General features: G+C 31.5%; 3 protein-coding genes, 1 non-coding gene and 1 pseudogene across 6 annotated transcripts; 2 read left to right on the top strand and 3 right to left on the bottom strand.

Moving 5' to 3' along the window:
* Positions 1-1,539: 1,539 nt before the first annotated feature.
* TRNAK-UUU (transfer RNA lysine (anticodon UUU)) lies at positions 1,540-1,612 on the bottom strand. The gene has a single exon. It is a non-coding gene; the product is annotated as a tRNA-Lys (tRNA).
* A 448-nt stretch (positions 1,613-2,060) lies between these two features.
* On the bottom strand, positions 2,061-4,769 carry LOC111295933 (ABC transporter I family member 20-like). Its single transcript, XM_089741479.1, has 7 exons — positions 4,470-4,769; positions 4,232-4,365; positions 3,568-3,687; positions 3,314-3,407; positions 3,011-3,165; positions 2,827-2,903; positions 2,061-2,734 (listed from the first exon to the last, which is right to left on the bottom strand). Exons 1-7 carry the CDS (start codon positions 4,636-4,638, stop codon positions 2,500-2,502), a joined length of 984 nt encoding a protein of 327 aa, XP_089597605.1. The 5' UTR covers positions 4,639-4,769; the 3' UTR covers positions 2,061-2,499.
* A 61-nt stretch (positions 4,770-4,830) lies between these two features.
* On the top strand, positions 4,831-6,703 carry LOC111295932 (uncharacterized). The gene is made up of 3 exons (XM_022889775.2): positions 4,831-4,982; positions 5,067-5,235; positions 6,270-6,703. The coding sequence occupies exons 1-3, from the start codon at positions 4,923-4,925 to the stop codon at positions 6,464-6,466; spliced, it is 426 nt and encodes a 141-aa protein (XP_022745510.1). The 5' UTR covers positions 4,831-4,922; the 3' UTR covers positions 6,467-6,703.
* Positions 6,704-7,517: 814 nt separating this feature from the next.
* On the bottom strand, positions 7,518-10,156 carry LOC111295931 (receptor-like cytoplasmic kinase 176). Its single transcript, XM_022889774.2, is given in 7 exon segments — positions 7,518-7,669; positions 7,672-8,012; positions 8,343-8,466; positions 8,578-8,720; positions 8,808-8,943; positions 9,190-9,515; positions 9,810-10,156. Coding segments are annotated over 7 exon segments (1,179 nt in total). The 5' UTR covers positions 9,862-10,156; the 3' UTR covers positions 7,518-7,612.
* Positions 10,157-20,220: 10,064 nt separating this feature from the next.
* On the top strand, positions 20,221-23,842 carry LOC111296509 (transcription factor AS1 pseudogene; annotated as a pseudogene). Of its 2 annotated transcripts, XR_016326195.1 has the most exons (3): positions 20,221-20,340; positions 20,530-20,606; positions 22,368-23,723. The product of XR_016326195.1 is annotated as a transcription factor AS1 pseudogene, transcript variant X2 (transcript). The 2 variants fall into 2 exon arrangements; XR_016326194.1 differs by lacking the exon at positions 20,221-20,340 and having other exon boundaries at positions 20,424-20,606; positions 22,368-23,842.
* Positions 23,843-24,835: the final 993 nt, after the last annotated feature.

Here is a 24,835-nt window from a genome sequence, read left to right as displayed (position 1 = left end):
TATATTTTGTAAATTTTTATAAAATAAAAATAATAATTTTATATCAAAATATATTTAAATATATTAAAATAATATATAAAAATAAAAAATTTAAATTTAAAAATCAAAAAAATAAATCGAACCAAATTGATAAAATTTGATTCGATTTGGATTGTATAAAGGTTAGATTCAAATTTGAATTGGATTTTAAAATTTTATAATTTATGCAATATTCGAAAAAATTAAATCAAATCTTATTCGATCTGAACTATTATTACATCTATCTATATATCCTCAAAAGAGAAGTAAAAAATAGAATATATATATATATATGAGCAAATGGATACTTTTCGTTTGCTCTCCTTCCAAAAATTTGTATTAGTCATAGTGATGCATTTTTTTTAGTTTATTTATTTATTTATTTGAAATATCTGGTGTTCAATAATCATTTTGAGCTTTAATTAATTTAAAGTTGAGTCGGATTGAATCTCATAAGGGGGCAAAATTTCTTAGCATTTGTCTTTTCTATTCACAAAAGTCGAAATCAAAATTTTGCTTAAGGAAAATCGAACTTCTAAGCCACTTGAATTAACATGTGTTGGTATGGTGATACAATTTTAGATTTGGTGAGAATGGAATTAAGTTGAAAGTTAAATTAGTGAGTGTGTTAGGTCTATAAAAAAGAAGAATGTCAATGGTATCAAAACTTAAATTTTAAAACACGCTTCAATACTCAAATCAATTAAATATATAAAGAAAATAAAAAAAGTAAACAAAAAAAGAAAAGAAGTTATCAAAATAAAATAGAAAGAATGTTGAGAATAATTACATACTTAGTTTAATGCTTTTTTTATACCTTATTATTGATAATGTGATAAGCTGAACATACTTTTTGCCTTAAAATCATATGTGAGATGTGTGGGTATTGATGGCCTAGCAGCTAAAATGCTGATGACTTGACCACTAAAGTATAACACAATTCAATGATGCCATTGAGTCTTGAGGTGGAAACTATAGTCATGGTCGGTTAAACTAGCAAGTCAAGAAGAATTTAAGAACCAAGCATACAAAAAAGTTATTCTCAAGTTGTATTATACTATCCTTTTTGCATATACTGGCCAAATAGTGAAAAGATATATATAAATATATATATGTGTAATTTTTTAACAATTGGGAGAGGCTTTTAGAGACAGACAGGCAATAGTGGAAATGGAATATGTGCCAAAAACAATCATTTTCTTTGCTTGATCACTATCAACTTTGCATGAAATAATTTCTGCCAATGGGAATTGGTTTTTACTTAAAGGTTCGAAGTGTGTGGCAAGTTTTACAGTTTTGTGTCGGAGAATTGCTGCCATAGAATTGGAATAATATTTTGATTGAATAGCAATTTGCCTGGGATTGGGTTTTTTTTTTTTAATCAAAATAAATTGATTAATGCATCACTGAAAAATCACGTTTTGAGAGAATATTGTGGGGGTGAAATGGGCCTCAATTGGGTTTGAACAGATATTCGGGGTGAAAGACTGAAAAAAAAAAAAAAACAAAAGGAATTGGAAACGCCGTCTGTGGGAATCGAACCCACGACCACGTGGTTAAAAGCCACGCGCTCTACCGGCTGAGCTAAGACGGCTGAGTTGGATCTTTACTCGGTAACCCCCCATTTATCTTCTATATTCAACATAAATGCATTATATGAACTTTAACAGAAGCTATTGATAACCTCAATAAATAGATATCGTCGATTCATTTTTGTTGAATTCAAATTATTATAAACGAATAATTAATAAATTTTAATAAAATATTCAAATAGGATAAGAATAATATCTCTTAATATTTAATATTTGAATTTATTTAAGTATTAATAAATAATAATTAAATATCTAAATTCATTATCTATTTACATATATAAAATATGTAAAATTTTATATTTATAAAAATTTTCGAACCTTAATAAATAACTTTTACTCTTTTATTTTTTTTAATTAAAAATAAAATTAATTTTAAATTAAATTAATTTTTTATTTATTTTATATTTTGATAAAAAATTTGAATAGACAAATATTTTAACGACTCAAATATTTAAATAAATAATATTTATTTAAACAGAGTCTAATATTATAAATATTAAACTTCTAAAATATCCAATATTTACTCCTATGCCATCCCTACCCTAACCATCCCTAGTATGGGTGGGGGCGGAGGGGTTAAGTATGAGAAGGTACATGAATTCTTTTCATAATGCATAAATAAGATGACACTAGCTATGCTTGACCCTATACGCTCACGTTACAGAGGCTTGACTATGAAAAAATAACACAACAAATCAAGAACATCTCTACATGATCGGACTCCCCACCATTATTCCTCGGATTCTTGCAAGGACAACAATTATGGACATATTTCCATGTTTTCATTCTACATAATAAGAGCCTAGGCAAGACGTTGGGGATGAGAATTTGTTGCATGTTGCAAAAGTTCTTCAGAAAGCTCAAACAACTTGTTGCAAGTTGAGTTTATCTATTGCCTTAAAACTCTGTTTGAGCTGAAGACAAAGTTTTCTTCACAAGTGGAGTGTAACCTGCCGGCAGCCCAGCCATTGTTCAATGCGCGAACAGCAGCTCGTGCTGGATCCCCTGTCACACGGCTTCCCTCAATCTGGCTTTCAAATTCAGGAAGACCGCATGCCTTCCTTTCCTTTCTTTTCTTTCTTTCTTCATCTCTTTCTTTTCTCAGCCAGCTCTCTACTGTTCTCCGCAAATTAAAACCAACAAGGCATTTCACAATGTTCAACAAGCTTCACTCATAAACAGAGGACATTTCAAGCATCTACCAGGAAAACTAATCATTAGCGACAAATTGCTAATCTCTTTAACCTTATCCATTGGCATTGCTAATTGCAATTTCCCATGAGCCATGTAAACCTGAAACAAAGATGAGGGTTTTGTCACTAAGAAGATATATAAAAATCATCTATTTTACAAATTCATTTTGAAAGAAAGGTCGTTCTTAGAATGGAACCGAGACAGACAATATGTGATGGCCACTTTTCTAGACCATCAAACATATGTGTTGCATAGATTATTGTGGCGCCTCGCTCTTCACATTCCTTTCTAAGGAAATTCAGAAGGTTAGCCCTTGCCAGCACATCAAGGTCAACTGTTATCTCATCCAGTAGAAGAACCCATAGAAACAGGAAACAGCCTTGAGGAACAATTGTTATAAAAACTTCCAAACTTCCTTCTGGAAGGAAAGGAGGTCACAGCTCTACAGAAGACCAGACAATGGAAGTATTGAAATTAGAATACCACCATCTAGGAAATTGAAAATACCTGGAATGGCTTGAGAAGACCCATACAAATTTGGACACGTCTTCTCTGACCATCAGATACCTTGTGCATCCTCCACGAGAGATCAATATCGAATACCTAAAACAAAGAGCAAGTATCATTTTTTTAAATGCTTAGCCAAATTATTGAAATTTGTACATGGTTTTCTTGAATCATTCAATGGAGAATAATGAGCTATCAGATACTACCACCCTTGGTGCTTTCATATGCTGCATCATACTTCTATAAAAATGCATACCTTGATTAGTTCAGCTCTTCTTTGGGGATCAATACCTGCAACTCCAAAATTAATTTTCTCCGCAGAAATGTCCATTTGAATTGGAACATCAAATCCTCCAAAAGCAACATCACGCCTCCACTGCAAAAGAAAAAACTACCCTTTATTTTATCTTATAAAATTCTACACAAAAACCAATAGCACCAACGTCAAATCTTCTTGCAAACTACAGCTAAATGAATTCAATGCAACTACGAAAGAAATCCATAGCAATGACTTTTCCCATTATTTCCCTTCTTGATACAATTTACATTTTTCCACCAATTATGTCTCACTGACGCAGTTCATAGTTCATTCAACAATTCTAAAATAAATTGATCTTAAGGTCATGTTTGGTGCATATGATGATGGATAGGATAAGATGATAATCATTGTATATTATGTTTGGTTTGTATCTAAAGAAAGGGATAGGATTATCCTATTCTAATCCTTGCACACATCAAACACAAGATAGGATAATATTATTTAATCTAATTCTATTTATAATATCATCTTATCCTATCCTATCATTATCTTATATACCAAACACATCCTAAATTCGTCATATTGGCAAAATTTTTCAAAATTCTAACTTTGGGGAATTACTAAATGAACATATGCAAACAGAGAAAATTACTTAACTAACCTCTCCTCCAAGATAACAAAGATCACCGGAGGAAGCCAAAACGGTGTCGTGGAAAGCGGATCTTCCCAACACTCGAACCATGTGCGGTTCCACCATGTGCTTCCCTCCCAGTATCTTCAATATCGTTGTTTTCCCTATCATTCATTGAAACAAATAAACCAAAAAAACTGAATAAAATTTGAATTTTATCATTCCAATTTCCTTGATTTTCTCCATCAACGGTAACTGATTAACTAACCAGCGCCATTGGATCCGACGAGGAGACACCGATCGCCGGCGTTAAGAATGAGAGAGAAATCATCGATAAGAGGGGTGGACCCTGGTGGTGGGTGACCGTCGATTCCAGGATACGTGAATCGCAAACCGTTGATCTCCACCGTTGGTTTCGAACTCTCCATCACCGCCATTTCACTGAGTAGTTGAGTTCTCACCCACCAACAATGTCAAAAGTATTTATAATTTCCTCTTCTCCCAAATACGCACGGCATTTTCCTTTAAATTTACGAAAGCATCCTTGCTCCTGTACGTGGCGCCACTAGAGCCAAGTCCGATGTAATTTAACAGTAAATTGGTTTGTAAAGAGAGGGCAAAAACGTCAAATAAATTTGTAAATAAATAAATAAACAGAAAACACTAACAGATTTATTTCTAAGCAACGAGTTTGAGGGTTTTGAATTCGATTCCCTAGACAATGGCGGCGATTTACAGTCTTTACATAATTAATAAATCGGGAGGTTTGATCTTCTATAAGGTATCATTACTTTGAAACATTTCCTGTTTGTTTCTCGAGAATATTTGGTAAACTTTTTATGTTTTCTTTTTTTTTTTTTTAAAGGATTATGGATCAAAGGGTCGCATGGATACGAATGATAGCTTGAGAGTGGCTAGTTTATGGCATTCCATGCACGCGATCTCGCAGCAGCTATCGCCTACCACTGGTTGTTCAGGAATTGAGCTACTTGAAGCTGATACCTTTGATCTCCATTGTTTTCAATCCCTTACTGGTAATTTTTTTTGAAATATCAATTATTATTATTGTCTTATTTAATTTTAATTAATGGGAAATTTTGAAGTGTGAAAGTAGAATCGGAAGAAGCTGATTTGTAGATCTGATTTTCCCACTCAGTTGACTGAAAGTTGTATAATATTGGGAATTTATATAATGTAATGTAAGATGATGAAAATAAAATTTTTGTGGAAATTTACTTCTATTTGATGCTTATGTAAATCCGTGAAGCCTGCATAATGTGTTCTTGATGCAGTTGGCAATGCTTCTTCTTTTTAACCATTTACTTAAAATTTTTCTGGTGCTTGCTTTTCCTCCAGTTTGAAGCTTAAAACTATAGTACTGGAACTGTTGCCAGTTAAGTAATCTGTGATTTAATGCCTGTTGGGCAATTGTTTATGGTACAACTTGAAGATATGATGTTACAATTGAAAGAAATTCATTGTCTGATTGTGCTCTTAGTGATAGAGGTAGGTTAGTTAAGTCTTACCAATTGGAAGGGGGAAATTTGTTTTAGTTCTGGTTTGTGCTGCTTTATGAAACTTGTTACACCTGTCTGGTTACTTGATATGTATGACTCTCTAGCTTTGTATTCTATGACTGTTTTAAAAATAATCTTTCTAGGACATATCTACTTATTACAAATCCTTTGGTTTATGATATGAACCCCATCCTGGGAGCCTCAAATGTGTGAAAATGGATAAAGAATAAAATGATAAACATGATGTAGAGGAAACTAAAGATGGACATCCATATCGGAAGATGTTGGATCCAACTTTAACATGTTGAGATGATCTAAGGTGAGAATTTTTAGTGATAAGTTTAACCCTTGAAAGTTTATTATCAGAAAATTGGCGAACTAGAAGGCTTGATTACTTGTTTCTCTTTGTTGGTCTAGTGACAATGCTGAATAAATCTTTTGTTTCTTGCGCTTGACTTGAAATGGTATTTTGCAAACATATGTTGTACAATTTTGGAAGGTACTCTCGCATTTGTTGACTTTGCAGAGATTTATATTGTTATGATATACAGGGACGAAGTTCTTTGTGGTCTGTGAACCTGGGACACAGCACATGGAAGCTCTCTTGAAAATCATCTATGAGCTTTACACAGATTACGTTTTGAAGAACCCCTTCTATGAGATGGAGATGCCTATACGCTGCGAACTCTTTGACATCAACTTGACACAGGCAATACAGAAGGATCGTGTTGCGCTGTCGGGACGATGAACTGTCCTGGAACGTGCATCTCACCAAATTTTCACCTTCTCTCATCTTCATTTGTACATTTTCAATGGAAGATTAATGTCATGTTTGTATCAGCTATTTTAATGTGATATCTCTCAGACTCCTGTGATCAGTTCATATATGCTGTGTCATTTACAGCATTGGATGATTACGAGAGTTGTTTTTCTCAATTAACAGTAATAAAAATGGTTCGATCAGCTGTTCCGAATTAATGAAAAATCTTGTTACTGGTTTGTTCCCCCTATTAGTTAATTATTGTTGCCGCTATATTATTAAACTTTTATCTACTAAGAAGTTTCTAGCTGGCATTCACAAGTTTTTCCTTTTTAAAACAAATTCTAAAAATTAAAGCATATATCTTTTATCTTGTTGGTAGATGTTACAGCAGAACAGATGTTATAAATAGAGTGTTCATGGTGAACCATTTGCGTTCATTCAAGGTGAAAGTCATTGCAACTGAGATATCTCCAGCACAGGCCTTATCAGGAAGGACGAATCTATACTTGCCTTTCAGCTTTTCCTGTCTCTGCACCCAAGGACACAGCATCCTTTAGATATATCCTGCAATACCAAGTACCAAACAATAATGGTCATGGTTGGAAAAGAAAGGAAAAATGGAAAGGGTCAAAAAGTTATGAATTACTATTCCTTATTGCCTTCAACCTTGGTTGAAAAGAAACCAATAGGGTGGAAAAAATAGGAAAAAGTGAATAGAATTACCAGGGAAGAAAAAGGAGCTGGAAGAGAAAATTTATGTTGTTTCGCCAATGAGAACGTCCGTAAACAATTTGTGCTTGTCTATGATGTGGATGGCCTGGGTTGACTGCATTGCATGCGAGGACTTTGATTCCAGACTGATTTTCCTCCTTTTCCTGTATACGTGGTCTTGATTGGTTTGTTTTCTACTCCATTGAAAAATAAAGTTTGGTTATGTTCAAGTTAAATTCACCTTCATCACTCTTTTGTTCTTGATTTCTTTATTGGATAAAAACCGTACAAATTCATCTCGACTGAGACATTTGCATCAATATACTAATCCAGGAAAAAAAGGAAATTGCACCATGCATACTATTACAAACCTTGTGTTCACAAAAATCATTCAAGAACACTTAGGAAAACATTCATATTTTAGGTAATATATACAACAGCTTTACCATTGGAATGGTTATGAGCATTTACAATTTTACATGGCGTTCCTTCTGAACGCTTTTTGACATTTCACCTGGCTCCTGAAGCTGCTCAAGCACTGTTACCACCTCATCCATGCTTGGCCTTAACTTGGGTTCTACAGCTAAGCACTGAAGTGCAAGGTTAGCTGCCTTTTGAGCCCGGTTTAATGAATATTGGCCTTGGAGACGGGTGTCTAGTACACGGAATATCCTACGTTTGTTGGTTAGGTAAGGTTTTGCCCACTCCACCAGATTGTGTTCTCCAGATGGCCTGTTCTTGTCTATAGCTCGTCGGCCAGATGACATTTCCAGAAGAACAACTCCAAAGCTGTATATGTCACTCTTGGCAGTCAAATGACCTTTCCAATAGAAAATGAAATTGATATAATCATATCAATACTAGTGTATCAACTTCATTTCATATGATACAATAACAAATTACAAAATAGAGCTGAAAATAGCTGATATGATACAAAATAACTTCTATGCTACATATGCATACAAATTGGAGATGACTTTTCTTCTTTTGGTCGTAATACAGCCAACAGCTTCATTTCATTGAAGAACTCGATAAAATCAAATTTCGGGGCATCCAAAGAAAAGTAGTAGATAGAGGGTTGGAAAATAAATGCCGAATGGATTGACAAAGAAAAAGTATTTGCAGAAGAAAACATAGCTGGGAGCAATACCTGTGGCTAGATACTCTGGAGCAGCATATCCATAGGTTCCCATGACCCTAGTGGAAACATGGCTCCTGTCACCAGTTGGTCCATCCCTAGCTAACCCAAAATCAGATAGTTTTGCATTGTAATTCTGCAATATCAAATGAAACAGCAGTATATAGCACGTAAGCAAAGTGGATAAAATTCCAATATTTTCACCATCCTACAGAATGCAAAGGGAAGCATTAGCTAAGTTACATACCGAATCAAGCAAGATATTTGAAGTTTTAAAGTCGCGATATATGACTTGTGTTTTGGCATTGTGGAGAAAGGCAAGTCCTTTGGCAGCACCAAGTGCAACCTTCATCCGGATGCCCCAAGAAAGTGGTGGGAAGTGCGACCCCCCTGTTCCAAAATTAAATTAGGCACACTAAATGGAGACATATGCTTCACTTCATAGATATGAATGTTTCATTAATACAAATAACTCACTCCTGAATAAATGATTCTCCATGCTACCCCGAGCCATGAACTCGTATACTAGAAGCCGGTGCTCATCTTCTAAGCAGTAACCAATCAACTTTACAAGATTAGGGTGATGAAATTGTCCAAGATAGTTGATTTCAGCCTTTACACCAAAATATAAAAGAAAATCAAATTATCATCTTATAAGAGAAGGTCCTGAATAACAAAGCCTTCACCAAAAATGCATTTATCAGATCATAATTTTACCAAATTGAAAGTTATTAAGATTGTGTGAAAATCCTAATTCCTAACCAACTGGACTGTTTTTTGTGTTAATAGAATAATGGTAAGTCAATTTAATGACAGTATCCAACTTTAAACTGAAACTGAAACAGACACTGACACTAACCAGCCATTCCTTGTGACCCTGGAACCCTTCTTGTTTGAGCCTCTTAACAGCAATTACAATGCCAGTACCAGGCTTGGTAGCTGTAAGTGAATGTTCATCAATCCATCCTTTGAAGACAGAACCAAACCCACCTTCTCCTATGACACTGTCTGGCCGGAAGTTTCTGGTAGCTGTTCTGAGCTCACTGAAGGTCAGAGTCTTTAAATTTGAAGACTGCAAAATCTCACCCTCGCTCCGAGGAGTTTGTGGTATAGAAGCTGAAGAAACCCTCCTGCTTGAACCACTCAAATTGTTTCCATTTGTGCTGGCACTCGTCAAATTAACTCCTGTATAAAACAATAGTTAACTTCACTTATTTTAAAAGATAATATACAATTGTCTCCACCAAGAACCCACACTTTTAAAGCTCCAGACAGGATCTATATTACAATTTGAGCTTGTGCTCATCAAATTTTGACTATAAACAAAATGACACACTCAAAACACAACAGAAATCAAGCCCTTTTCGTTGATTTAAAAATAGGAAACAAGGCATGCAAGTTCATTTTTAATCAACAAAACAAAAAAAAAAAAAATCAAAGCTTTAAGCAAAATCAAGAACGAAACAACATTCAACTAACCTGTGCTAGAAGGACTGACAGACTTTATGCGATTGCTCCAGCAAGCTCCCATCAAAACAGAATAAAACTCAGATCTTTCTTTCAATCTTTTCCTTTTTCTTTTACAAGGCCAAACTTCCTACAGAGAAGGACAACCACAAAACACTCAACTTGCCTATTCAGAAAGATCAAAGTTGAGTAGTAGGTGGCAATTGGGCAGCAAGATTTTGGATATGATCTCTTCTGAGCACCCTTTTTCTCACTTTTTGGAAGGTGGGTTTGGCATTGGATGATGATGAGAAAAGATCAGCAAACCAAAAAGTAACATAAAAACTGCTTCTATGCTATTGGATTTGCTCCCTTTCCTTCTTCCTTCCTTTCTTGCTTTATGAGTAGCTCTTTTTTGACCTCGGCCAACCAAATATTGTAGACGGTTGACTCACTTTTTACCTCTTTATTTATTTTTTTTGTCTGTTTTCCCCAACAAACAACCATGTGCATTTCCATTTCCATTTTTACATATTTCATTAACCCACGACCCAAAAATAACAAATAAGATAAGAGAAATAATTAAATTATACTTTTAAGATATAATAAAATTTTAAAATTTTTAATTAAAGTAAAAATAATTATATTAAAAGATTTATTTATAATAAATCAATAAATAAAAATTTTTATTTAAATTGTTATGATATTCTATATAATAATAATTTTTATGAATAATAATTTATTTTATTCAAATATTTATGACTATTTATCTTATAATAATTATTTTTATTTAAATATAATTATTTAAAATATGAATAAAATTAATACAAAACTTAATTTTACTCATTAATAATTAAATCTTTCTATCCAATGTGAATGCACTACAATTTAAACTACCAATAATTCTCTATTAATTTGAAATATTGATGTTTAATCGTTAACCTTTCACATAAATACATATTACAAATATAAAAAAGTTTCTCTTGATTTAAATTTTTAATTAATGTATACATATTAAAATTCTAACGAAATTGATGGTGTTTGCAGATTAAATCTCAATTTTTAGTATTAGAATTAAAGATATAACACATATAATACTTATTTATTCTTCTATCAGAAGTTTATAACTGCTTTGGCACTATTATGACCATATGTTTATCCTATTCATAAACATTTATAAAAGATACCTCAATTAAAGCGACACTACTTCTATATTTATAGAGATGGAGTTTCTATTATATCTCTATTGCTTTAAATATTTAAAACTCCATTAAGAGTGTAAAAATCCATCCTACTCACGTAATAGATCATACTAATTTTTAAAATTTGAGTGAATTTTATTAGTACTTAACAAACACATAACAATAACTTATTTTTACCTATTACACTTTATAATTAGATGTTACTAATTCAAAATTAGGTTCTCGTTATTGGTATCTAATAGTAAGGATTTAAATCTATTTTATTTGTAGTACTACTGACTAAATATCTTAGAATTTAATTTTTTTTATAGTAATTACCCTCACTTGAGATTGAATCTATAATATATTCACTTCATAGGCTAACATGTCCAAACTTTTTATTTTGCATATCATTTATATATTCTAGATATTGTTGTCTTGTTCTTATCATTTTAAAAAATAAATAGTATTGGTTGTGGCCACAACTCTATACTCAAAAATTTCTACCATTCTATTTTCATACTTTTATTACATCTTTAATACAATTATACTTACAGTATAATTGGATAAATTAAATGAATAAACTAAACCATTTTAGTCCTTTTAAGATTTTTAAAAACTTTTTAATGATTGTACTTTAATAAGTATACTAAACTTATTAGTTTGTATAATTTGCTTATAAAATTATACTAAAAGCTTACAACATTATAATGATAATTTTTATTTCTTTTAATTCTTATCACTCATATCATATGTAAGTATGCATTCTTTTATTAAAAAATGTTTCATTCAATTATCAAGATATCATATATACTTAATTAAGTTGTCATTTTATTTATCTTTTCACTATTTGATATATATATATATTTTAGTAGGAGACCTCTAAATCCACAATTTGTGAAAGATAACTAATAAATATTCTATATCTTAATATTTTTTTTTATAAAAGTTTCAAAATTTTTATATTTTAACTCGATATAAGAATTTACATTAATAAGTAGATTTCAAATATAATCATGCTATATAGTCTCATTTTAAGACTTTTTATGTCAATTCATAAATACTTAAATAAATTTATTTAATTATAGACACTATTAATAATTTTTATTATCATGAACAAAACCATTTCCATCACTAAAATGGATCAAATAACATTCTTTTTATTATTATAAAAGTTTTCATATTCACAAGATCATTGAATCACTCATGGCTTCCAAAGTAAATATACTTTTAAAATTTTCACTATATTTCAAAACTTTTAATAAAACCATAGATGATAAATAATTTATACAATCTATGAATTAGACCATATACATAACAAAAAATTATCACAATGTGTTAAGATTGTGACATCAGTTTTGGCTTATGGCTATTCTAAGCCAACCATAATAATTCACATCATACCTATAAATTATATAGATTTAACTATTGAAGTTATCTCATTTATAGTGAAGGCTTTTAGTGAAAATCAACTATCTTAAATGTTATCATGAGTTTTCAATGCATATATTAATTGTCCAATAGCCAATTTCAAGTTTATGACTATTGAAACATTTATACTTGATTTCAAAATTTTATGAGAACTTTATTTCTCCACCATTGTTTAGCCTAAGTATATATCTCTATTATTTATCACTTTTAATTGGTCATAACATTTTCAGATATATAATAAATTCAAAATTTTACTAATGGAACCAATATGCCTATGTACAATAAGAGTCCATATCATTTTGTGATCAATATGTTCATATCTATATCACCATATTAACGCAAGTCATAAAACATGAATAAAAAATTATTTTCATAAAATAGCATAAAAAAATTATAATATGAATAATACTAATATTTCATGCAAAAACTCGTGATGAATTTGCATTAGTTAAATCATTGATTGGCTAACTTCAAGCCTTACGGTTTTCACAAACTAATATTATTATCTAAGCCCATATATTAATATGGTGTATAACTAGCCACATCCTTGTCATTGTCATGAAATTATTGAAAACCTCGAAAACTTGTGCACTTATCATTTTAACAACCTACAAAAAGCCATTTTTTCAAGTACAAAAAGCAAAAATATATTTATTATCTTTAACAAATAATGTATTAATTTAATAATGGTATTCTATCTTCATAATCCATATCTTTCTTATATGTATAAAAAAAAACATTCCATCCAATTCAGTAATGTTTATCAAACTATACCAATATTTTCTATGCCATCACAAAATGAAATTAAACAAATGCATGTACTGATGCCTTTGGAACATTGAATTTGCATGTTCTTTTCTAATTTATAAATACGACTAATTAGACATTGATGAGCATCCTTCAAATGCTAGTAATCAACAAATGTTTCGATTTTTTTTAATGACATGTCTTTTCTTTTAATCAATCATCTATTTAGCATAAATTGTTAACTAAATTTTAGTTAGTGATACTATCATAAAATTTACAAAATAAAGGGATGCTATAGATTTACATAATGTGTTTTTCATTACCATCAACCACAATTCTTCATGAAATTATATATTCATTACATATAATAAACTTGCATTAACTTATTACATTATAAATTCAAACAATTTATAAATGCTATCATCAACAAGAATAATATTTTAGAACCTATACCTTTATAAACCTCATAATTATAATTGTTTGATATTTTCTTTTAAAACAAGCATCTCTTTAATATCTTACCTTTTGTAAGTTAATTTCATCAATCATAGTTATACAGCAAGGACATTTATATTCCAAATTCTTGAGTTTATTGTTTTACTTATCTTGGCCATCAAACATAATTTGAGTTGTACCTAACTTTTTCTTTGTGATTGTTCACAATAAAATTTTATTTTGTAAAATCACTTATAGTGTAATACACTTAACAAGCAAAATACATTTCACATTACTCATGTTTCTGATAATAACAATTATTTAGTTTATTAGTCATCAATTAATCCATGAAGCATCATATTTTAATAATAATTATTCACATACATCAATTTAATTTTAATTGGTTTTCATGAAAATTGAACACTAGTCAAAATTTAAACCAATAAAAAAAATCAACTTTTGATTTATAAATGACCAACAAAGATAAAACCAAACACATTGCTTGACTCAACTTATTATCTCAATTTTGGTGCTATGATTAAAAAATAAAACTAATTTTACAACCAAATATTATTTTCTGCATATATTCTTCACTTGCATCTAATTTTTCATAGTAAATTATTTTACCCATTTTTTATTGTTTTCATAGAAACTATGGGACAATTTGCATGTTCTATATATAACCAAAACATGACAATTAAACAATTGATCATTTTATTAGAACCCAATTTAATTCATTACTTGATAACAAGTAATAATTCTTTTGATCTAAAATCAATTCATGTCTTTTTCTTTTATATTTTCAGACTATTTCCCATCTCAGTCTTTATAAGTATCAATTTTTCAAATAAATATAATACAATTGATTAAATTTAATTGTGGAGTCAATTTCAATATATGCATAAATTTATGTAATGTAATTAATATTTTGCATATTGTGTTTTGACTTGACATATTAGTGAAATTAAATGCTAACATGCTTATCTCACTCAGTCTATCTTTTTACCAACAATTATACAAAAAATAAAATATATACCTCTAGTGAAGATCGTTATAAAAATTAACATTTTGGTCTATGGAACATTAATCCACTCTAATATTGACCTCTAAATCATGTCAATTTTTTTTCTTGTATCTTCCTCATGTGAAATATAAATTTCTCATAATTACTTCTAAATTATTTTTAAAAAAATAAGAGAAGATAAATAATAGAAAATAATTTTAGCTTTGAAACATGAAGAACATTTTTTTAAAAGCAATTATGTCTTTATGATACACCAAAAACTCAAACTCTCTAATCAGAAGTAATGAAAATAATTATACTGAAAGATTTATTTATAATAAATGAATAAACATAAACTTCTATTTAAATAGCTATGATATTTTATATAATCATGACTTTTATGAATAATAATCTATTTATATTTAAATAATTATGAGTATTTATCTTATTATAATTATTTCTGTTCAAATATAATTATTTAAAATATGAATAAAATTAATACAAAACTTAACTTCACTAATTAATAATTAAATCTTTTTATCCAATATGAATGTACTATATTTTAAACTACCAACACTTAAATAATTAAAAACTTGTATAAAATTAAGATAAGATTAATTTAATAATCTACATGGTTGTTGTGTTGATGAGCCATTGGATACCACGGATTAGACTTTTCCTGTTGATTCTCAATGATTAGTCAAGTCAACCTTCTCCAACTCCTCTTAAGAACGTTGTCTTAACATTTGGATTTATGTTAAAAATTGTTGTTTTGCCATGTGATTCCCTGTTTTGAGAGTTTTTTTGTTGCATCATGCATGCACCGTGGGAGTTCTGTAACCGTTAGATTTTGATCAATGATTTAGTAAAGCATTTTTACCATTGTTTGATTGTTAAGGTTAAGAGACATGGATTAGTCAGTAGTCAACATGAAGCACATTTTCCTACCTTGGTTTGATTTTGTAATAAGAGGAACTTACTTGTAGGTGGGCAGATGCATGTAACAAGACACAGGAAAACACTCCTTTTTCCAAACACTGTATAATCCCTAATAATTGCAGCCAGGATGTAGATTCCTCATATTTACAAATATTTTATTACTTTAAAATCAGCTGACTGTTGGCTAATACGAGTACTATGAGAGAAAAGCATCAAGCATCTACAACATGCTCATGTTTTGGTCCCCACGACAGGCAAAACCCAATGTCAGATTCAATGGAAAAATAAAAGCTGAGGAACCCTTTTTTTTCTAAAAGTTTTGAAGGGTGGTGTGGTAGTTTAAAAAACAAGAAACAGAAAGGCTTGGTGATGTTGAACCCAAGCTTTGTCCGAACTAGTTTGGGTTGGAGTTGGAGTTGGAGTTGGAGTGGGGGTTCTCAGAGGGGTTAGACTTATGTATGTGGTAATGATCTCAGAGTCAATGGTAGGTTTTAAATACTTTACCCAAAACAAAAAGTACTGTACACTACTCAGGAAAGAAATTGCAGCAGCAATATCAAAAAGTTTTCTGCTAATTCAAGTATTAAAAATGAAGTGGTATAGGAGAAGTAGTTGGTGGACCGTCTTGGAATGGCTGTGTTGTTACATTGTGTTCCTTTTCAATAGTTTTTGGAATGTCACCTGTCTCCTCTATTGAACCTGTTCAAGATCTATCACAACCTCCCCAGTCTTCGGTCTGAACTTGGGTTCCACAGCTAAGCATTGAAGTGCAAGATTGACCACCTATTGGGCCTGGTACAATGAACAGTTGAACTTCTCTCCTGAAACAAAACTGGAGGCCAAATATTTTAGGCCGGCAACTGCTTACCAAAGGTCAGACCTAATAATACTTTGTTGAACTCATTTCTCTTCTTTGGTCCAAATGGTAAGCTATAAGTATTTCAAGTGGACTGACTACATGATAATAAAATAAGAAAAAAGGGTCAGTTGAAAACACTCGTATCTGTATTTTCCCCTGTGATATGTTTCCCTTTCACGGAGCCAGTAGGGATAAGATGGCTCAGAGAGGTCAGGCAGACAGCATTGAGCTCACACATTGGGTCACACGCTCCCCATCACCACTTTCACCGATCCCCATCCAAATTCTGCAGCCTTTAAAAATAATAGTACCAACATTTATTACTGTACTTTACTGGTGCACCCGACCGCTATGTCCTGTAATCCTCAATCAAGGACCATTTAAAATGGTGTTGATCATGGGTTTGGTTCAATCAAAGGGTAAGCGCTTAAGGAGGAGGAATAGGTAGGGAAAGTTGAAAAGTACAGTCCTAATTTCCCTTCATTCCCAGCCACAAAAAGCTTTTGGGTTTGTCAGGGGAGGGGGAATGTAGGGGCTGGGTTGGTGTGTTGAAGGTGAAGTTTAGGGGAGGATCTCCCTCAATTTTACAATCTGTTTGACAGGTCAAATCAGCTTTATCATGCCAAAGACACCAACCCTTCGGCTCTTCTTTCAATTTCCGGTTTTAGCCCACCAAATTTCCCTGCTAAAGTTGTAAATTAATTCAGAGCAAAGAAATTGAACATCTTTAATTTTTTTTATCACTCAGTTGCTTATTAGTATTAGTATTTTACTGGTGACTAAAATTTTAAATAAATTAGAAATATAAAATATTATATGATGATATAATATGAATAAAAAATATAAAATTAATATTATTTAAAATTTTATTTAAAAATTATAAATAAATTAAATAAAATTAAAATAATATATTTTATATTTTTATGTTAATATAAATTAAAACATATAATTTTGATATAAAATATAATATAAATGTATGAATTATTAATATTTGATATGATATAAATATATAAATTATCAATTTTAAATTTAAATATTCACCTCACTAATAATTAAAGAAAATATTTTAAATTGTATTTTTAAAATTACACCCTTATAATCACATATTATCAATTTTTAGGTGTGTGTATATATATATATATATATATAATTATCTATCATCGCACTATATTCTATATTGAACTTTCACAAATTTCCTATACGGGATGTCACATAAGTAATCTAATAATCTTAATAATTAACTTAAAAACTTTTTATAAAAATAAAAAAGAAAAAAGAAATTTCAATAGATGGTTAATTAAAATTTTAAACTTCTCTAATGAAATTTAAAAAATTATTAAAAATTTCATTAGGTTATATTTTTAAAAAATAATATTAATATAAATAAATAATAAAACACGTGAGGACATTCTAATATAAATAGACACAATTTTTTTTTTCTTTTTGTTAACTCTGGAATTGATTCATGGTAAAAAATAAATCCATAAATTAAAATTAAAAAATAGAAAAAAAGAAACCAAAAAAAAGGGACGTAACTTATCACTGACATCTGAGAGGCGCATCTGAGCGGAGCAGAAGGTCGAGTCTCCATCAAACTCGTCTCCTTGTGCCGCGAAACACGGACTAAAGTCCCCCCTTCCCACCACTTTTGGGTCCCACTTTCCTACGTGGCATCCCACCCTCCCCTTCCCTCGATAATCCCCCTCCTAATCATAGCCCTTCAAATATTCTTTCTTTCCCCATTCCCCATTCCCCTTACCCTGCACCCTCGCCCCATCCCGCATCAACAACTCCTCTTTTCGATCACAACCGTTGTTTAATGACAGGTCAATTCTTGAAACCAATTTGTCGATGTTGATGGTTTGAAAGCCGATATACAAAAGTCATATTTTGATTTGAACGATTTTCATATGCCCCAAATAACAAATTAAAGACACTACTTTTCCTCGTGTGTGGGTCCTATTCCAACGAGAACTTATGGATGGTCAGCTTTATTTCTCGCTCTTGCTGCTACGGCGGGTTAATTAATGCATCGCTGGACTCAGTGAACTTTTTTATCTTTTAAAAGGGATGAAGAAAAAGGAAAATTGATTTAAAATTATAGTATTTTGCTTCGTTTGCAGCGATTTTTTTTATATTAAATTTAAATATTAAATATATATATTAAAATTATATTAAATTTTAGATCAAAAAGTAAAAAAATAAAAAAATTAAATTATATATAATTTTTAATTTTCATATATATTTTAAATTTTTATAAAATAAAAATAATAAATTTTATAAAAAATCTACTTAAATAAATTTTATATTAAAATAATATTTAAATATTAAAAAATTAATAATTAAAAACCAATAAATCAAATAAATAAAATTTGATTCGATTCGAATAAAATAAAAGTTCGATTTGAATTTAGATCAAATCTTAAATTTTTATAATATTATATAATCTCTAAAAAAATCGAACTGAATTTGATTCTAATTAAATTGCTATTATCTCTATCTTTTAATGAATTTGTTTATATCTTTTATTATATTTTTTTTATTTCGAACTTTTGATGATTTATAATCATTTTGAATTTCGATTAATTCGAAATCGAGTCGAGTCGAACTCTATAAAAAGAGCAAATTTTTTCAAACTTAATTTTTCTATTCACAATACTCAAAACCAAGATTTTATTTGAAAAAAATCGAATTCTTTATTACTCGAATCACAAAACATTTGTTATACTTTAATAAAATGTGGAGAGTATATATTTAAAATCATTTGAAAATAATTAAGTCTTGGTTCAAATTTCCCGTTATTTTTGGTGCAATGCAATTAAGCTTATTGTATAATCAATTAAATCTAAATATCAATTATGGTGAGATTAAATCAATATAAATTTTTTATTAATTTTTTTAAATTATAACTATAATAATTTTTTAAATTATAATTATAACAAATTTTATTATTATTTTTAATCTTATCATAATTAATCACATCGTTTATCTAAAAAAAACTTAAATTAAAATAGAATCTAAAAATATCTTGATCATTTGATCGGTATTTAAATTATTACTATTCAACAAAATTTAGTTGGTAAATAAAAAATACATTAGTCGAAACCGATAGGATTTTGAGTTAGGACTTTAGGCCATAGGGGACCATTGGGACCTACATTTTATCTGATTGAAAAAAATACCGAACCCGGTTCCCAATAAAAATTAAAATGTAATTTTCTTGGTCCAAATTAAATTTCGTGATTTGAGTATTAATATCATATAAAATATTAAAATTTATATATTTATATTATATTTTATATAAAAATTATATATTATAATTTATATCAACATAAATTTATAAAATATATTTTTTAATTTTATTAATTTTATATATAATAATTATTAAAATTTTAAATCATATTATTTATATATATAATATCAGTGTATTATATTTTAAACTATTGATTTATCCCGAACCCATAAACAACCCTGGTATAGCTCCCTTCCATGACCGCCTCGCCTTGTTATTATGCAACGGAAATCCAAACAGAATACCGCCAAAGATTGGAGGCGGGCAGGCGCATTTTAAGCTCTGAAATTGAGCGTACGGCATTTCTTTTTCTCACGGTAGTTTTCATCGAGGTTACTTTTAGCTTTCCTTCAAAAAAAAAAAAATTGTCTGTCTATAATGTATAGGAAACGTAGGGTAGGGATGGAGTGAAACCGTGAAAGGAAGTTAGTATAGAATGAGAGAGTGAGGGAAGGGAAGGAGTTTTGCAGGGTACGCTGACGCAATCACATTCCTCAAAACACGTCAGCATCGACCCTTTCGCTACGGTTTTTTTCTTTTTTTGCTTTTCCTTTTTCTTTTGATCTGCCGTTCGTTTGGTTCCGTTTTCCTTTCTCAAGTCCACACGCGTGCCCCTCCTTCAGGCCCGCCACTGTCAGATTTCTTTCTCTCTCTAAATTTCACTGTTTTCCAGAACGGTAACTTTTTTTTTTTTTAATTTTTACTCTCTCTCTGTATCCTTTTCTTCTTATTTTTATTTCTTCGTTTTTTTTCTCTCTCTAGGAGACGTTGTATTTTTTCCTTGTTTGAGGAGTGCTTTGTTTGGCAGTATCGAATTTTCGATTTTGTATTTTGATTTTCTTTTTTTTCATTTTGTGTTGTCGCAGATTGATTTAAATCTATTAGATCGAACGAAGACAGAGTTTAAATTTGGACACTTGATAGTTGAAACAAAGGAAATGTGGTAAGCTGTCATGTTTTATCATTGTCCAAGTGCAGAAATTTATTTCATGCCTGGAGTTCTCTTTGTACTCGAAAGAATCTGTTTTGAAGGCTCTGTTTGCTTTTGCCGTAATTTTTTAAATTTTGGACTTCGTTTATATTTCTTAGTTTTTTCGGCAGCCAAACGGTGTACACAAATTCCTTGACTGGTTAAGCATAATATGTTATGGCGAAAAGATCTTACTTTTTACTAAAGGTGTCTCCTTTTGTATAAGAAAGTGTTTTTTTTTTTTTTAATTTATTCTTAAAATTGGGTTTCTCAAAGACATAAAGAGTTATCTATGAACCCCTTTTCTTGCTAAAATTGAATGATATCCCGGGTGTTGATGAATCCTATACTTTTGTCCTGCAGCTGTGATTTTTTGAAGATTTTGTATCATAAATATGGTAGATGATTTGAATAAATATCTTGAAATTTGTGGGATTATACAAAGGCATAACATCCTTGTTTGATTGATTATTTACTTCCCATCTTGAATAAACTATCATTGGCTTTGTTTATATAGCTTTTTAGACACTTTTTGTGGGATATTTTAGTAGATTAGTTTTAGTTAATAGCTAAATGAGGGTAAAAATGGTTTAGTTTATAGATGAGTAAGGATGAAAGTCTCCTGTATTGCGGTGTATAACAGCTGTTGGCGTACAATTTGGTTGTAATCTGGTGTCAGGGGCCGTTGGGGAGCTTTATGTACACAAATTCAGCATTATATAGTCATGGGTACCAGTTTTACCGATTATTGTAACACGTCATGTTTTAACACATTGTTTTGTGGACTTCAACATTGATTGTAATCGCTGGCTGCATAATTGGTTTTGCTATGGCGGAGCAGAAAGTTTTGTATTCAGTCATTGTTTCAAAGCATTCCTCTAGCGATATTCATTTCTTTTTTCCAATTCGAACTTTTTCTCGTCATCTTTGTGCAGTGTTTGGTAGTATTATGCTGCTTCAAATTTTGTATTTGACTTTATAATCAATGCCAACTTGTAACAGCATTTATATACACATTGGCTTAACTGCATGATTGTGCATCCTCATTTTGATGATTGGCTAGGCATCTATTTATTGGTGTACCAGCAATTTTGTCAATTCTTCGTTTAAACTAGAGAATTTTAAGTGTTATATTTTGCTTTGCCTTTATATTATTTTTTCTTTGTATAAGGCGGAAATCCTGACATTGTTATTCAATGAGTTTCCTTATACATATTTGCTGTCAGACTTGTTGGTATCTGGCTTTTGGTATTGTGAGCAAAAGTTGCCAATTCTATATGGTTGTAAACTGTTAGCTATCTGAGTTGAGAAGATTTGGAAGGTATTTGGAGTTCTTGGTTCGCACTATTAGTTGTCTGAAAATTTATTCTTGTACATGCTAGAGAAGTTTCCAGCCCATACAGTGGTGACTTATGTGTCGGGTGGTCGTTATAATTCTGCATGAAGATTGCGGTTAGAATAGATACCCGGGGTGCGTCATGCACGTCGTATTTTTCCATCTAATTTTGTTGTGTTATACCCTTGGTTTTATGATACTTGTTTTAGTTAAGGACTAGAAAGTGCAGTGGAGAAAGAGCTCTATGTTTCTTCTATGGGCTATGGCATTGTCATAAGTTCATCCTTAATTACCTATGTCATTTAGTCCTCTTCCCGATTTTGAGTTTGTTACTGTTGGACATGGTTGTTATCACTTGCGTGTTAACAAAGCGCTGGTTAAATTTGCTGATCTTGCAGATACATTATGAGGAGCTTAGGGCAATGGGAAGTGGTCTTTGCACCTGGAAATGAAGGAGAGGCAGCGGTGGACAGCTGAAGAGGACGCATTGTTACGTGCATATGTGAAACAATATGGACCAAGGGAGTGGAACCTTGTGTCACAACGCATGAACGCACCTCTAAACAGGGATGCAAAATCTTGCTTGGAAAGGTGGAATAACTACCTCAAACCTGGTATCAAGAAAGGATCTCTTACAGAAGAGGAGCAGCATCTTGTAATCTGTCTCCAAGCCAAACACGGCAATAAATGGAAGAAAATTGCAGCTGAAGTCCCTGGCAGAACTGCTAAAAGACTGGGCAAGTGGTGGGAGGTCTTCAAAGAGAAGCAACAAAGGGAACAAAAGGAGAAGAATAAGACAGATGATCCAATTGAGGAGGGCAAGTACGATAAGATATTAGAAACTTTTGCGGAGAAACTAGTGAAAGAGCGTCATAGCTCAACCTTTTCCATGGCTACTTATAATGGGGGCTTTCTTCATACCGACCCACCTTCACCTGCACCAACTCTACTTCCATCTTGGCTTTCTAATTCCAGCAATGCCTCCGCTGTCAGGCCACCATCCCCTTCTGTGACTTTAAGCTTATCTCCCTCAACAGTGGCAGCTGCTCCCTCAATCCCATGGCTGCAGCCCGAGAGAATGTCAGAAAATACCCCTGTTGTTTTGGGAAATATTGTACCCTATGGAACAGTTCCTCCTTGTGGTGAGAACTTGCTGGTATCTGAACTGGTGGAGTGCTGCAGGGAGCTGGAAGAAGGGCACCATGCTTGGGTTGCACATAAAAAGGAAGCAGCCTGGAGGTTAAGAAGGGTAGAGTTACAACTGGAATCAGAGAAGGCATGCCGTAGGAGGGAGAAAATGAAAGAAATAGAGTCGAAGGTCAAGGCTCTAAGGGAAGAGCAGAAGGCTACTCTTGATAGAATTGAAGCTGAATACAGAGAACAGCTAGACAGGCTAAGGAGGGATGCCGAAGCAAAGGAGCAAAAATTAGCTGAGCAATGGACTGCAAAGCACTTGCGTCTTACGAAGTTTCTTGAACAAATGGGGTGCAGAACCAGGCTTGCTGAGCCTAATGTCCGGTGAGGAAGATCTATTTTGATGCAGTCTGCACTTTGCTTTCAAAAGACTGCATTGCTGCACATTTTTGATCATGTGTCCCATTCTCTTCTCGAATTCCACATGCATGAAGGCATGCCTGTCATACCTGCAAATGGGGGGGAGGGGGGGTGTTGTGAATTGAGAGATGAAATGTTTGTATGTTATTGTATTGTATTCATTTTCACCCCTGATGTAATTTCAAAATCGAAGTTCTACCTGTTTGTACCTCTCCATTCTATTCATCTCCAATGTCCACTTACATATATATATATATATATGTGGGGTTAATGAAATATTTCACCTACAAATAAAAAAGAATAACATATGTATATGGTCTATTCTAAGACTTGATTTTGAGTCAACATAAGTATATCTTTATTTCAATGAAAAGAAGATAGAACAACGGCAATATTCTTCAACCACTCTTACTAAGTAAAGAGCCACAACCTATGGGGGATATGGCTTTGGAGAAAGAAACGAAATCAGAGAGACTATCTTAGAGTTTGCTAGGAGAGACTATCTTAAAGTTTGCTACTGCATTTGATTTAACGATATTAAACAATGTTTTAAGAAAAGAGAATCACACTTGATGACATTTAGGAGTGGATCAAATGTTAATCAATTTGATTTTTTTTTTACGAGGAAAGAAACTACAAGTAGTTGTAAGAATTGCAAGGTTCTATTGTGTGAGTGTGGCCACACAACATAGACTAACGTGTTTTAAGAAAAGGAATCACACTTGGTGACATTTAGGAGTTGATCAAATGTTAATCAAATTGATTTCTTTTTTACAAGGAAGGAGAATAAAAGTTGTAAGAATTGCGAGGTTCCATTGTGTGAGTGTGGCCATACAACATAGACTGTTAGAACTCAATTTATTCCACCTTAGGGGGTAAAAGAAAAGACATTAGAGTTAAGTGGTGGAACTTGAAAATGGACAAAATATCAACATTTAGGGATGGACTATTAAAAAAAGTTAATTGGAAGCTTGATGAGGATGTAGAAGTATTGTAGGAAAATATTATAGCCAGAATTTAAAGGATTGTTAAAGAGACACTTGAGAAATCTAAGGGTACGGCACCGTTAGAAAAGGAATCTTGGTTATGGAATAAGTATGTGAAAAAAGCAATTAAAGCTAAGTGGGAGTGTTATAAAAATTTATGAAATAATAAGGATAAGAAGAGTTATTATAAGTATAAAACAGCAAAAAAGCAAACCAAGAAGGCTATTCAAGACTCAAAGAGTAGGATCTATGATAAGTTATATAGAAAACAAGAGACAAGAGTTGGAGAAAAAAATTGTTCAAATTTGCTAAGAGGAGGGATAAAA

Source organism: Durio zibethinus, chromosome 12, assembly GCF_047325235.1.
Source record: "Durio zibethinus cultivar Kanyao isolate XHJ-2024 chromosome 12, ASM4732523v1, whole genome shotgun sequence".
Lineage (NCBI taxonomy): Eukaryota > Viridiplantae > Streptophyta > Magnoliopsida > Malvales > Malvaceae > Durio > Durio zibethinus.
The sequence above is the reverse complement of the archived record's forward strand: the minus strand, read 5'-3'. Positions and strand labels throughout refer to the sequence as shown.

Excerpts from the sequence above, each read along its gene's own strand:
- LOC111295933 (XM_089741479.1), bottom strand. The coding sequence starts at position 4,638 with ATGGCGGTGATGGAGAGTTCGAAACCAACGGTGGAGATCAACGGTTTG. Across the intron at positions 2,904-3,010 it reads AAAAGTGGCCATCACATATT|GTTTACATGGCTCATGGGAA; the intron begins GTCTGTCTCGGT and ends TCTTTGTTTCAG. Across the intron at positions 2,735-2,826 it reads ATTAGCAATTTGTCGCTAAT|GAGAACAGTAGAGAGCTGGC; the intron begins GATTAGTTTTCC and ends TTTTAATTTGCG.
- LOC111295932 (XM_022889775.2), top strand. The coding sequence starts at position 4,923 with ATGGCGGCGATTTACAGTCTTTACATAATTAATAAATCGGGAGGTTTG. Across the intron at positions 4,983-5,066 it reads GAGGTTTGATCTTCTATAAG|GATTATGGATCAAAGGGTCG; the intron begins GTATCATTACTT and ends TTTTTTTTAAAG. Across the intron at positions 5,236-6,269 it reads TTGTTTTCAATCCCTTACTG|GGACGAAGTTCTTTGTGGTC; the intron begins GTAATTTTTTTT and ends TATGATATACAG.